Source organism: Aethalodelphis obliquidens, unplaced genomic scaffold (genome assembly GCF_003676395.1).
Source record: "Aethalodelphis obliquidens isolate GAN/ISIS:26980383/991018 unplaced genomic scaffold, ASM367639v1 scaffold48, whole genome shotgun sequence".
Lineage (NCBI taxonomy): Eukaryota > Metazoa > Chordata > Mammalia > Artiodactyla > Delphinidae > Aethalodelphis > Aethalodelphis obliquidens.
Window position 1 is genome coordinate 7,791,112 of NW_020837992.1, and position 14,863 is coordinate 7,805,974.

At 35.8% G+C, this 14,863-nt stretch overlaps 1 protein-coding gene across 7 annotated transcripts in view; it reads left to right on the top strand.

Annotated features, from left to right (window-relative positions):
- Nucleotides 1–14,863, top strand: part of RCOR3 (REST corepressor 3) — a 50,576-nt gene that overhangs the window by 24,230 nt on the left and 11,483 nt on the right. For all 7 annotated transcript variants that reach the window (XM_027082915.1, XM_027082911.1, XM_027082914.1 and 4 more), the window contains 3 exons: nt 1,088–1,306; nt 6,262–6,339; nt 14,253–14,310. In XM_027082915.1, the coding sequence (XP_026938716.1) occupies nt 1,088–1,306; nt 6,262–6,339; nt 14,253–14,310 (355 nt within the window). The remainder of the gene's footprint in view (nt 1–1,087; nt 1,307–6,261; nt 6,340–14,252; nt 14,311–14,863) is intronic.

The following is a 14,863-nucleotide window of genomic DNA, read 5'->3' on the forward strand; positions in this document are numbered from 1 at the left end:
GTAACAAGAGGAGCCACCACAATGAGAAGCCCATGCACCACAACAAAGAGTAGCCCCCATTCACCGCAACTAGAGAAAGCCCGCACGCAACAAAAACCCAATGCAGCCAAAAATAAATAAATTTATTTTTTAAAAAAATACTTGATCTAGCAATTGTAGAAGTGCTATACTGGGAGGAGTTTCCCTGAACATCAAATCTGCCATGTGTTGCTTTGAGTTGCATTTTAAGCAACAAGGTGGATTATACTTCACTATACAATTATTTTGTGACTTTTCTTGGAGTTTCTTTTCTAAAGAATTGGATTATTAAGTCTATTCAGTGAAATAACCTTCAGCCTAATGAACACAAGTTTCTAATGGATTCCTGTCTCAGAAGCACAGAATAACATTGTATTTTTACATCACACTTTAAGAATATTGTAAGTAATAATGAAATCCTCCTTAAGAGTTCATGGTGATCATTGTTAGAACTTTTCTATCCTCTTCCAAAATGCAAATTTGAACTTCATTTTATTCACAGATAAATAGACTTGGAGTTTAGAAATGTTGTTAGGATTAAAATAATCCTGTGCCCTTTTTAATTTTTAGAAGGCATAGTTCTCTTTCACCAACACTAAAGTGAGAATGAGATGTTATCTCTTTTTTACCAGTTGTCTAATTTGCCACTTGTCATGATTCCTAATTTGCCCCTTTTTTTAACTTTCTTTAAAACTTTGCACTTAATAAGTTATAGCTTCCCCCTCCCCTTTATTGCTGAGGGAAAATATATCCCATCTTGAAATCTTGAAGCAAACAGAAATAGTTTAGAGTCCACCTTATTTTTTCATTTGTTCATAGTCCTCTAGGCATAGAAACCAAACATTTTATTGAGTGGATTAATCAAAGATACGTTATGGTATATGCTCATTTCCTCCTAATTGATGAGTTGTTGTGTGTGTGTGAATTTGGACTCGTATGTAATATAATTGGTTAGAAGTATTTTGTAGGTGTACTTAGTGTAACAGATGCTTCTACTAGTAATAGACTGTTTTCAGTTTATACATTTGTAAAAACCAAATGACCTATTATTCTGTCTTTATTCTTCCAGGGTAATACTGACCAACCTGTCCAAACTAGCAAGATTGGACTTGGGAGGAGAGAATATCAGAGTTTACAACACCGCCATCATTCTCAGCGTTCTAAGTGCCGTCCACCTAAGGGCATGTATTTAACCCAGGAAGATGTGGTAGCTGTTTCCTGTAGCCCCAATGCAGCCAACACCATCCTGAGGCAACTGGACATGGAGTTGATCTCTTTAAAACGTCAGGTATTTTATAAAAATCATATTTTCGATGATTCTATCTATTTTGCTTATATACTTTTATCTCCGTAAACTCAAGTTTTTTTGCAGATTTTCTCAGCCACCCGTTTACATAAGTTTTGTTTTTTTATTTACCTTGTTTCCAAGTTATAAGATGCCTCTGTCTTTCTAGATTTGAATCCCAGCATTGCTGCCTGTTAGCTTTGTGATGTTGGGAAATACTAGTCTCTATAAGCTTCAATTTTTTATTTATAAAATTGGGCGTAATAATCATACTTCTCTCACAGGTTGTTGGGAATCATTTGAGATAATACATGTAGATTGTTCAGCAGTGTTTGGCACATTTTGAATGCTCAGTGAATAATGGCTGCCCTCTTCATTATTATCATTATCACCAGTAGTAGTAGCAGCAATATTATTTAAAAGTATCATTAGCATAATCAGGTAGTGGTTAAGTTAGGTTTTAGAGGCAGTGATCCTATGTTCTAACCCTAGCTACACTGTCTACTTCCTGCGCAACCATAGAGGAGCTTGTTTAACTTCTCTCAACTTCAGTTTTCCCATCTCAAAATGAGGATAGTAATATTTTTGCTTGGGGGGAATTAAACAAGATAGTATATGGTAAGTGCTTAAAACATTACTGCCTTGCACATAATATGTACTCAATTAATGGTTGTTATTAGGACTCCGGTCTTTCTCAGTCATGTTTTCCTTTATTTATTTGTTTGTTTCTCTTGTTTTAGGTACTCTTCTAAGTCTGTACTTTCTTGCTCTAAATTAACCAGCCTTACACTATTTGCCAGAGACTTCTGAGTCTACTTCTCAAGCTGTGGCTTTTCTCCCAAGCTCTATAGCTACATTTCCAGCTACGAGCTAGACATCTCATCTAACCCCCAAAAGATTTCTTTCTGTGTTCCTTGTCTGTTGAAACATCTGAATCATCCTTGACTCATCCCTTGCCTTTATCACTCCCCCAACACACACAAACATAAGTGGTAAGTTATGTGAGTTTCATCTCTGAAATTTCCTTTAAATCAATCCCCTTATTTTTAATCTCATCCCTACTACCCTTGTTCAGGCCCTTATCACCTCTTATCTGACAATCCCTGTCTTGTTGATTCTCCTTGCTGTCCATCTCTCTTCAGCTCTATGTTATACATTGTTATCAGTGTTATCCTTTTAAAATTCTGGTGTAATCCAGATGACTCATCTTAAAACTCTTCATTAATTTTCACTTGCCTTTAGCAGGTTACAGCAGAGCTAGGCAGGAATTTATAGGAAGGTCATGTTAAGAAATTTAAAATTCATCATGAGTTAGAGAACCACTGAAGGATTTAAAAGAGGTATAACGTGGTCATATTTACGTTTTTCAGCTTTATCTCTTCGTATTTTTTTTCCAGTAGTTGCTCTAGGGATGATAATATGCATCCTTAGCTTACAGTGTCATCCTCACTTAGATATTACAATGTGCATCCTTAGAGTTACTATTATACCACTTCACATATAATGTAAGAACCTTGCAACAGGGTAGTATGGACCAAGATAGTTTTTCTCTATACCAAACATTCAAATTTCTCTATCCCTTGACCCTGGTTACTCACCCAAACTGCTTTTATATTTCTCTTTTCTTCTCCAGCAAACTTCCTGAATAAATATCTATCACATTAGCTTACCCTGCTTTCTTACCACTTATTCTCAGAGGCTTCCCAATCTAATTTCTGCCCTACATCCCATCGCAATTCTGTCACTGAAAAAGCTATCTTAAGATTGTTTATGAACAAGTTGCCAGGTCTAATGCCCTCTTCTTGGTTCTTATCTCTTTTGACAATCACTTCTTCCTTCTTAGAATTCCTTTGTTTTGACTTATATGACCCTGGACTCTCAAGTATGTATATAGTATATATTTGATTGAATGCTTTGCCTTTAGTCGAACCATACTTGTGTGCAAGACTCCCATCTTCCAACCCACAGCACTCCTTCTCTTTAGAGAACTTCTGAAACACTTTGCCTGTGATATTTTTAAAGTGCGCAGAATTTTTTTTTTTGCAGTACACGGGCCTCTCACTGTTGTGGCCTCTCCCGTTGTGGAACACAGGCTCCGGACGCACAGGCCCAGCGGCCATGGCTCACGGGCCCAGCCGCTCCGCAGCATGTGGGATCTTCCCGGACCGGGGCACGAACCCGCGTCCCCTGCAACAGCAGGCAGACTCTCAACCACTGCGCCACCAGGGAAGCCCTCGCAGAATTTTTTTAAGTAATGAAGGAATAAAATGTACTCAGTCACCTGTAATCATACTTAATCCTCAACACTACTACTTCACTACTACCTCACTTAAGACTATTTTTATTGATTTTTTAAATTAATTTATTTTTTTAATTTATTATTTTTGGCTGTGTTGGGTCTTCGTTGCTGCACACAGACTTTCTGTAGTTGCAGCGAGCAGGGACTACTCTTCATTGCCGTGTGTGGGCTTCTCACTGCGGTGGCTTCTCTTGTTGCAGAGCACGGGCCCTAGAGCGTGCAGGCTTCAGTAAATGCAGTGTGTGGGCTCAGTAGTTGTGGTTCATGGGCTCTAGAGCACAGGCTCAGTAGTTGTGGCACACGGGCTTAGTTGCACCGCAGCATGTGGAATCTTCCCGGACCAGGGCTCGAACCCGTGTCCCCTGCATTGGCAGGCGGATTCTCAACCACTGCACCACCAGGGAAGTCCTATTGATTTTTACAAAGGAACTTTTTTAAAGCTTTAAGTTCCTTTCTTGGATATTCGTTTGATGTGTAACATAGTAAAGATTTGCACTCTTGGATTTGCAAATTCTACCACTTTTATATCCCAGACGCATCTCATAAGCAGCGTCCAGACTGAATTCTTCCGTGCCCACAAGGTATCTGTTCCTCTTTTTGCATTCCCTGTCTGGGTGAATAGCACCACGTACACTCAGTTACTCAAACCAGTGACCAAAGAGTTATCCTTGATTACTCCCCCTCCCTAATTCTCCACAATCAGTTGTTTACAAAGACGTCTTAATTTTGTTTCCAGGTTATTCCTTAACCCATCTCTGTGCACCACAGCCACCGCCACCCCTTCATTTCTACTGTTTAAATCGAAGTCCTCAACGTTTCTCATTCGGATTGTTACATTAACTTCTATCTTCTTCACCCCATTCTGTTCTCCAGATTACTACTGGAATTATCGTTATAGAAGTGAAATATGGTTATGTCGCTCCCTTGCTTAAGGTTTCCTTCAATCTCGGCAAGATTCAAATTCTTTGGTCTGGCCCCAGCCTAACTGCTTGCTGCTGCTTTAGGGCTGTCATGTCTTTCTAATGCTATTCTGCCTGGAAGACATTCCTTCCCCACAATCTTGTCTACCTGCTTCATTGTTATTAATCCATTAAAACTCAATTTAGGTGTCATCTCCTCTGGAAAACTTTCCCTAATCTTCCCCATGATCCACACCTGCTAACACATGCAAACACACTTACTCTCTTCTTTCTCTCTCCAAGACTACGTTAGGTGTTTTAGCACTTATCATACTTTTATATTTATTTATCTCCCCACTAATCTATGAAATCCCTAAAAACTGAGACTTCACATTTTATCTCTTTATATCTATCTAACATGGCTGATCAATTAACTTCATTTGAACCAACCTAGATTTATACGTTTTAGCTTTGTTTTTAAGATCTCAGGTGAAAAAAAATTTTGCACATCACTTTATAAATATCAGATTGTCTATACCGGAAAAACAAAAATAGAAAAAAAATAAACAAATGAACAAACAAAAAATCCTAACCCTTAATATTCTAGGTAGAGATTAACTAAATTGCTAGTGGAATAGTAGTTTCAAACTTGGCATGGTTCAAAATCAGGTTCTACCTCCTATTTCTATAGCCTTGGGAGTTTCTTAATTTCTCTGTACCTTACCTTCCTCATCATTAAATTGTTACAATAGAAATAGTCAGTTCTGCTATAATGCTTGTTTTGAAAACATGAATTTTTTCCAACACAGTTGATATACTAGGGAACAGTTTGAACATAATGTGACTTTTGCATTTGCTTACATGTGATTTTTGTTAGGGAAAAACTACATCTTGCTGAGTACATGCCCACACACTTCAGATGTATACCAGCTACCTCAGTTCACTGTGTGTTATGTGCCATCCACATCCACATCTGCTGTTAAAACTTTTAATCTGTTTTCAAATAACCCTTCTTCAACCACTTCCCAATGACTCACAAATTGCAGTTATTTTGACACCTACTTACGTAAGCAACCTTTTAAGGTAAAGTATCATCTTTATTGTAACGCTTGTGAATTTCTTTATTATTTGAATGTATAAAAACTGTGCTATCATTTTTATTAGGTGTCTGTCTTACGTGTCACTGATGAAGTTTTTGAGTGTTGTGTCCCAAGCTCCTTTTCCCCATAAGCCCTGTGGTTTTTATTGTGCAGTTTTGCCTAGTACAGTGGCTTTTGAGAATGCATATGTCAGGTTATAACAGAACTGATTGTACTTACTTCACAGAGTAGTTATGAGAATTAAGTGATTTATTACATATGATGCACTGGCAATGATGCTTCACATAATAAACACCTAACAAATATTATCCACTGTCATCATTACTATTCTTATTAGAATAATTGTTATTTGACCAAAGCATTATGGTAATGAGAAATATTGGTGGAATTTAATCCCTATATATACCAGTTGTCTTGGATTATAAGAGACGTTGTTTCAGATATTCAAACACTATCAGTTATGAGTCTGTTAGATATGTATACAGTTGATGTGTATATTACTTGAATGAGTGTTGTATCACACACTAAGTGTGATAAGTGTCCTATCCTCACGAACTTCAGTTTAACAGGGTGTTGATATATATCCTTTTCACTTATTGAATACTCAAAAATTCACCTAAGTAGATGATCTGATTCATATTTTGGGTTATTTTGTTGAAGGTTCAGAATGCTAAGCAAGTAAACAGTGCACTTAAACAGAAAATGGAAGGTGGAATTGAAGAATTCAAACCTCCTGAGGTATGTTATTGAGGAGTACATGTGCTAAGTACAGTGAAACCTTGTTCTTTGAGTTATCCAGTGTTCAACTACTATTTTGGTTACATGTTAATACTTTGAAGGTTTTATAATATGGATAATTTATTATGTCTCTATTTTGTCATTTAGATAGTTACTCTCTTGAGACTTGGCTAATGATTTACATTAAATCATTTCGTCCCTGTCCTTAGCACTTCTTATCAAGCAAAGTAATTAGGGAAAATAGCGATACTAGTAGGCCCAGTGCATGTGAAACTAGAAGGTCATTAATGAACAAGCCAGGGTATTTTTAGGTCTAGAGCAGTGTTTGTTCAAAGCCCTTTCCTACCTGTGTAAATTGGTAACAGGAAGAAAAGATCACAAGAAAAGGAGCTGATTTTAACAGTTTTAACAAAATTTTACTTTAATTTTGTGTATTTGGATTTTGGCTCAGGGTTCCAATTAGGATTTTAGTAGGTGGACTTACATTCTTGTACTCATATCCTGGAAAATATAAAATCCAAAAACAAGATATAGATTGGCCATTTTCTCAAGTCTTACTTGTACTTCAGCTAAAATTTAATATGTTTTTTATATTTGTGATGACTAAGGATGTACTTAAATGCTCATAAAATCCAATCAAATATTTTTACAGAAGCTTCTATTATAAAGTCTTTTCTCTTTTTTCTCTCTTTTTTAAGACTCCTGTGTTATGCTTCATATCCTGGACTTACTTTTCTATGTATGTAATAATCAAATAATCCTACTTGGTCTTAATGGGATGTTTTTTTCCCCCAAATCACAGGTTGACTGAAATATCTACAAAGGAAATATGTATGAGGGGATGGGGGGAGGCAGAAGAGTAGTACTTCATATGCCATCTTACTCATTAGAATCTTTCAGAAAGGAAGAATCATTATGAAGGAAGTTGTTTTTGTTTGTTTTGAATAGTCTCTTTCAAGAAGGTCAGGCAATGGAAAAGAATGAAATACATGTAGACTAATATCTCATTCCAAACCCCCAGGTAAACTGACAAATATTCTAGTGATATTTAAATAAAGATAGTGTAATACAAAGAATACTGCTTTATTTTATGTTATATTATTGCGACAAAAAATTAAATTTTGTATTGGAATTAATTTAATATTTAGTTATGCATTATAAAATGCATAAAAGCAAAAAACTTTAAATGCCTATGAGTTTATAATTTAAAATTAAATAAAAAAATATAGCAGATGTTGAAAACATTATGGGAATATCTTGAAGAACTTTATGCCAATAAGTTTGAAAATTTAAACAAAACTTAGAAATTCCTAGGAAAATATGGCTTACCAAAAGTGTCTTAAAAAGAAAGAAAACTGAATAATTTATAACCATTAAATAATTGAAGGAACAATTAACATTTTTTCTCATAAGAAAACAGCAGGCCAAGAGAACTTTACAGAAAAAGTCTACCAAATTTTCAAGGAAATAAAATTCTAATCTCAAATTTTCCAGAAAATTGCAGAATAGTCTCATTCACTAACATTATATAAAGTAAGATGTGAAAGTACAATAGCATTTATAACTTTCCTATATGCTGCTTCTTTTGATAATCGCGTAAGTCCAAAGAAGTAGATGAAGTAAATGCTGTTATTTTACATGAGGAAGTTGGGCCTCAGAGAGATTAACTGACTTGATCAAGATCACACATCTAGTAAATAGTGAAACTCTGACTGTATTTCAGATGCTTAGAGTCCAGTTTAATGCCATGCTGTCCTAGATTAATGCCATGCTGCCTCTTACTTTTGGAAGTTTTCATATAATAGTAAAAGTGTATATTAGAGTCTCACATTTAAATGCAGTTATTGGGGGACTTCCCTGGAAGTCCAGTGGTTAAGACTTCACCTTCCAATGCAGGGGTGCAGGTTCGATCCCTGGTCGGGGCGCTAAAATCCCACATGCCTCGTGGCCAAAAAACGTAAAAGAGAAGCAATATTGTAACAAGTTCAATAAAGAGTTTAAAATGGTCCACATAAAAAAAAAATCTTAAAAAATATTAAAAAAATAAATGCAGTTACTGGTTTAGAAGTTATCATTTATTATATCTCTTGGTTTATTGTAAAAATAATGATCAAAATGAAACAATCAAAATCTTAACACACTGCAATCCATACACTGAAGTTTATATATTACTTTGAGGTTGATTTTGAACTCACATGACTTGAAAAATGTATATATGTTTTATCATCTAGAAAATGCCCAGGATATATTTATATTTATCATATTGTTCCTATTGCTTTACAGGGGAGAGCAACCTGAATAGATACATTTCAAAACACTAGATTAACAGTCATATTGAAGACCTTGAAAAATCATGTAATCTATCCCCTTACCTTTAGGTTAGCTGGTACCTAACCTAAAAAATTTCTCCCTAATAAAAGAATTTTATTAACCTTTTAAACAATAGGTTACTAAATTATGTAACTCAACTGGAAGTAAACAGTTACTAAGATGCTTACTTATTCATTTGGTTGTATTTGTTATTTTCACTGATTTAGGGAAAATATTGGTGAAGAAAGTCCATTCACTTCCCTAAGTATTTATGATCACCTGTTTCATGTAAGGCACTGCATTAGGCAGTGTGTGTGGGGGGAAGAGGCGACACCTAAAAAGGAGGAAGGATAGATTTTTTCCATCTACTTCTTAAAAGAAGAATTTATAGTCTAGATATTATAAGACAAACTGATTAAAGTTATAGATTTATAAGTAAAGATCTTAGGAAAACAAGTGGCTATTATTCATTCCAGCTAGGGTAATCAGGGAGGACTTCCTAGAGGGGGAAGTTTCAGCTGAAGTTTGAAGGATGAGTAGGAGTTTTGCACATACAAAAAGGGCAGGTGAAGGGAATAACGTGAACAATGGTTTGGTGTTGAGCAGTACATTCAAAATATAAATACAGTGGGGAAAAATAAAAGCACTGGATATTCCCTGAGCACTTCTTATGTGCTCATTATTGTGCTAATTACTATTGAGAATTCAGTGGAAGTATAAAACAATGTTTTCTCAAGAAGCATATTGTCTACTTGGGAAGGCAAACTTGGTTGCAGAGGATGAATGCACAGGGTGTATGAGAGATGTTAATAAGGTTGAGTTTAACAGGGACTTCTTTGTGATAGAGGTCAGTGGGCAAGAACACTGTGAAAACAAAGTCTTTGTGAAAGCTAGGAAGAGAAGTTTGCCTTTTAAATTAAGTCAAATGGAAAGGCCCTATAGCTTCTTCAATTTAGGAAGGATGTAATGCAAAATTTTTATTTTGGAAAAGGTATCCTGGCAGTGTTTTACAAGATACATTAGAAACGTTAGAGCTGCTAAAATACCAAGCATGTGAGTGATGAAGTAAATGGTAAACGGGTACTGGGTAGTGTCAGGTATTAGTTGTAGGAATGGACAGCAAGTGATAAATCTAGAGAACATTGCAAAGTAGAGGTTACTGTATCTCCTGGAAAGTATGTGAGAGTGTTGTGGGGAGCGGTGGTATGTTTGGTTATGCTTTGATTTGTTGTGGGAGGAGGTAAGTGGGGGGCAAGGAGATTAATGAATCTAGGAAGGAAGAAACTGAAAAAGGAGTGCTTTTTGAAGCTAAAAATTTCCCAGTCTGGGTATTTTCATGCATAGGTGTGTGACATCCTTTCATTATGGATGTTGGATGGAATTTTCAACACTGAGTAGCGGTGACCTTTTCTAACTCTTCCAAGTCAGAGGTAGTATGAATCCACTACTGACAAAAATGGGAAAGATGTGAAGACAGTTTAGCAGGGGAAGGATGTAGTAAAGATGCTGAATTCACTAAGGATGTCATAGATTGTTCTAGATGGCTCTTTGGGGCCTTCTACATTATCATCGTTACTATTATATACTGGATTGTTTTATATTAATATTTTATTATTTTTAAAACAACAGTATTTCAGACTGGGGTTTGCTGCAAAAGAATATTCTCAGTGGTACCTCATAGCTCACCATTACTACCACACAGTTTTAGATTCCTAGATATAGTCTAGTTGTCCTTTCCTTAAGTTAAACAAATCTCTACCAAAGTTTCTTGGGTCTAAAATATAAAAATCAGTAACTTAAAGGAATCCTTTGTATTTTTTAAATGTTGATTCTCTTTCTCCTATAATGTTCCCTTTCTTCCACTCTTTCCACTTTGTAACACATAGACTTTTAAATCCCATACAGTTTCAACTCCCCCTCTGCATTTTTCCACTAAAGCATCTTCTTAAAGATTAATATTGGTGCTAATGACCAAATTCCACAGCTCTAACTCATTTCCCTTGCCTTTTTCTGAGCCCTTCACATAGTGATGACCTCCTTCTTCCTCTAACTTTTGAGAAGTTATGTTCTCTTTTATAACTATTATTTTCCCTTCTCAGCCGTAATTTTTCTTTCTCTACATAAATAAAGACATTCTCCAAATTTTTATCCTCAGAATGCATTTCTCTTCTGTTTGGAAATATACAGTCTCATCACTTTGCTATATTAAAGTCATATCATATGTACATTTAAATGACATAAACTCAACCATAGCTATCAGCCAAATAAAAAAGAGTATGTTTAGTAATAGCAAATGCAGTAGTACTGGCAATTCTGCCTAAACTCCATTTATTGAGTGTATACCCCAGAGTGAGCAGTTATGAGCTGGAAACTGTAAATCCACCATTCCTTTAGTCAGTTTTAGCTTCCATATGCCTCCTGAGCATTTCCTTGAACTGAGCGATATTCTAGTATTTAAATAAGTATTTATATTTTTCATTCAGAACTATCCTAAATTCGAGCCACAGGCTTCATCTGGGATTTAACTGAGAAACTAGTGGCCCATTCCAATGCTGGAGGAATAATTGGCTATGTGGACTTTTTGAGAGACTGTGCCTGTCTCCGTGGCTACCTTTGTAAGAACATTTCAAGAGTAATTTGGGGAGAGAAAAAAAAACAAAAAAAATCACAGGCTGGTTTTAGTAAGATGACTCCATTGTTTTCCCTCATAAACATTTTCCAGACACTTAAAAAAAAAGTGTTTGAATAGATGAATCTGTTTTAGCCTCCTGCCTAATACCTTTTTTCAGTGTATCCCAAGTTAAATTCCTCATCTTAGCCTTGTCTTCCCACATCTCCCAAATCCTAAATCTTTAACAGCATCACCCTTCTCCCAGCTTTCTAGGCTTAAAGTCTTACTCTGCTCATAATCCTACCCTTCTCTCCTTGCTCCTTACCGCCCCACCCCCCGCCCAGCACAACTGCTTATTAAATCTAGTATGAACTCATCAACCTTGTGGTTTTTATGGCACTTCCAAAAGTGGTCCTTACCGTATTTTGGTTTAGTTAAGTATCACCAACCTTCCAGGCTTATTTATCACTTCTTCCTGGCAAAAATCCTCTTATTCCCTGTCATGGTATGCCTTCTCCTCATTTTTGCCTTTCAGAAACTTCTCCTATTCTTAAACCCATCTCAGACTCCAGTCCCTTCAACTTTCCATTTTCCCTATTCTAATCATTTTGACTTTTCCCTCTCATCTTTGAATCCCCAGTATACTCTGTACTTTTTAATTTTAATAATAGTTATTCGTCTTCATCCCATCTCCTGATATGCTTGTAAACTGATAAATAAGTCTTCATAGTGCTTGTTATTTCTCTTTCACCTTTTATTCTCTTTTCACTAACGACACCTTTTCCTCCAGTTTATGCCTTTCAGGTTTAACAAACGTCGATTGATCAATTTCTGCTGCTAAGGCACTGTGCTAGATGTTCTACATGTATCCTAACTTTAATCCTAAGAACAACTTGCAATGTAGTATTACAAGAGATCCTTAGTATCCAAATGTTCATTAATCTAAGGGATACATGGAGAAGCAAAAGTTGCCAAATAAGAAAATATTCACTAATGAATTGAGCACCTGTAAAATTAGGCTCTATTCACCAATTCTCCCTAATTAACTCTAGCTGTTGTCCTTCCCGTCCATCACAGCAACATCCTTCTCTGTTACTCTCTTGCTAATACAAAGCAAATACAAAATGAAATTGTAAGCCTTGCAAAAGATGTGAAACTTCATGAAGTCTATGAAAGTACACAAGAATGACTTTAATCATTTGCAAAATTGTTGACAAATGGGTATCTAGCAGAATTAACAATGGAAAAAAAGAGGATGGTGACTGAGACAAGCACTTTAAAAAAGAATAATTTGAGTAACAAAGAATTAAGAGGGGTTTCAAAGAATTAAGAGAAATTTGTTGAAGTCTTCAAAACAAAAATGGCCTATATGCTATGCTCATGTTGTAAATTGCAAAGCTAGAGAATGTTATACCATTGTATAGTCAGAAGAGGTATGCCAAAAAATAAAATTAAAGCATGTAAGTGGAATCAGTGACTATTTTTTACTGAGCTAATTTTCCTAAGTTTTAGTTTCATATTTCAGATCAAGTTACAATCAACCCTTTATTTTTTAACCATTTACTCTGAAATACTTGGACCTGTTTTAAATAGGTTCCAGTACCAATTATCCTTGGGTACCAAGGGCCTCTTCTGTCTACCTGTCACAGCCACGGTAGCATCAGATTGCCTGGGTATTAACTTAAATATTAGCTCCTACTTCATTCTTGTTACTCCTCTTGGGGGATTAATTGCTAGTTTTTCCTCTGTCATCTCCTTTTTCTTTTCACTTTTTTAGCCTTGGTTCACCCTTATTACTGCTTCTGTGTGTCCTATTTCCCCTCTTTCTCTTTGCCTGTTTACTGTTATTCCTTTACCTTATCACCAGTATCCTAATCTGGAGGCTTATCCAGGCTTTGCCTGGCCTGCCTTGCTATCCCTTTATAATCTCATCATCTGGAATTCAGTGCTTTGTGTTTTAGGTTTTTTCCTCCTTTACTATAGGTGTTTTTTTTTTACTTTTTTCTTTCTTCTCTCCTAATTTTTTTTTGAATTTTTGTTTCATTCTTTCTTCCAAATGCTTGCTTATACCTCTTCATTCATGGTGAGAAAGTTGGTGTTACCCAGAATTGCTGTGTACTGTGGAAACTCTTATTGCTAAGACTACAAGTGAGATAAGACCTAAACACCCTTCTCAGAGGAAGCCTTTGTTACTGTTTTGCCCAGCATGTGCGTGTGTTACATTGGCCACTTTATCTGGGCAGTTTCTACTGCAAACCTCTGTAAGCCGGTATGCTTATTTCTGTCCCTCCATCTACTGCCACAGGTTCTTGATTACTCAGCAGTGGGTATACACTAGTGAAATTTGGTTAGCTGTTTAATTGATATTGTAATGCTGCCATAGTAAAAATCTTAAACTTAGAAATTTGTTAAACAAAAATACTGGAAAGAATGTAGGAGGTCTTGGGGGGGAAATCTATTCTTATAGTGGGTCACTCTCTGCTTTAGAAATGAAGTATTCTAGGGCATAGGCCTGATCTACAGTTTTATGGTAATTTATGCAACACTGTTTTTGATGGAGTGAGGATAGGTTTAATCTAAATATGAAGAGAAGAAATTTTAGAGAGAGTCACAGATCCTTCTCTGAAGAAAACGAAGTCTCTTAAATGTTTAAAACTAGGCTAAAATTAACATCTGCAACGTATGGTAGGAACATTGTAGTTGGAAAACAGGCGATTAATAGATTTTCTCAGTTTTGATATCTCTGCCTAGAGTATAAGTGCGAATGTTGTTCATTCTCCCAAAATGGTACATTTCCCTTTCATTATCTTTTTGTGTTGGTAAAAGGTAATTCAGAATATATTTTTTAATTCTTATAAAAATGAAATCCTCATAAATCAGAGTTTTAGTAATCTCTTGTCTGTGATTTGGTGAAAAGTTTAAAAAAAATAAGCACTTTGGAAAAATGTCTGTCTTCATATCCTCATTAGGAAACTTCTCTTTAATTTTGTAGTCAAATCAGAAAATTAATGCCCGTTGGACCACAGAGGAGCAGCTTCTAGCAGTGCAAGGTATATTAAAGATAAGCAGTTACTGTTGTTAATAATTATTTAACTTGTCATGAAAGGTGACTACCATAGTTCTTCCCTTCCTTTAGAAATGGATCAAGAAAGGGGTCTTGTGTTCACCACAAAGTCCTGGTGACCATGAATTCTGTTTTGTACTTGTGGATGTGACATACTGAGCCTGTGTGCATTTTGGGTCCTGAACAGCATGCAATGCATTCTCAGCACTAAATAAATGATGGTGGTGACAAGCTTGAACAAGTCATGGTCTCTCCGTGCCTCTACTTCAGTATTCCTGCAGTTGGGTTCATTCTTACTGTATCAGTCAATAACTCATTACTTAAAGCATAAACTAATTTATGTTTCTGGTTTCCCTGATTACTCTGTATTTGATAAATGTCAGGTACTGAAAATATTAATGATATGCTTTACCTTCAGTGTACCATAACTTACTTAAGAGATATGCCACTGAATGCTTCAAAACCTGACTTTAAATATGTCTATTTATACAAAAGAGAGACTTAAGATATATGTATCTACACATACAATTTTAAATGCA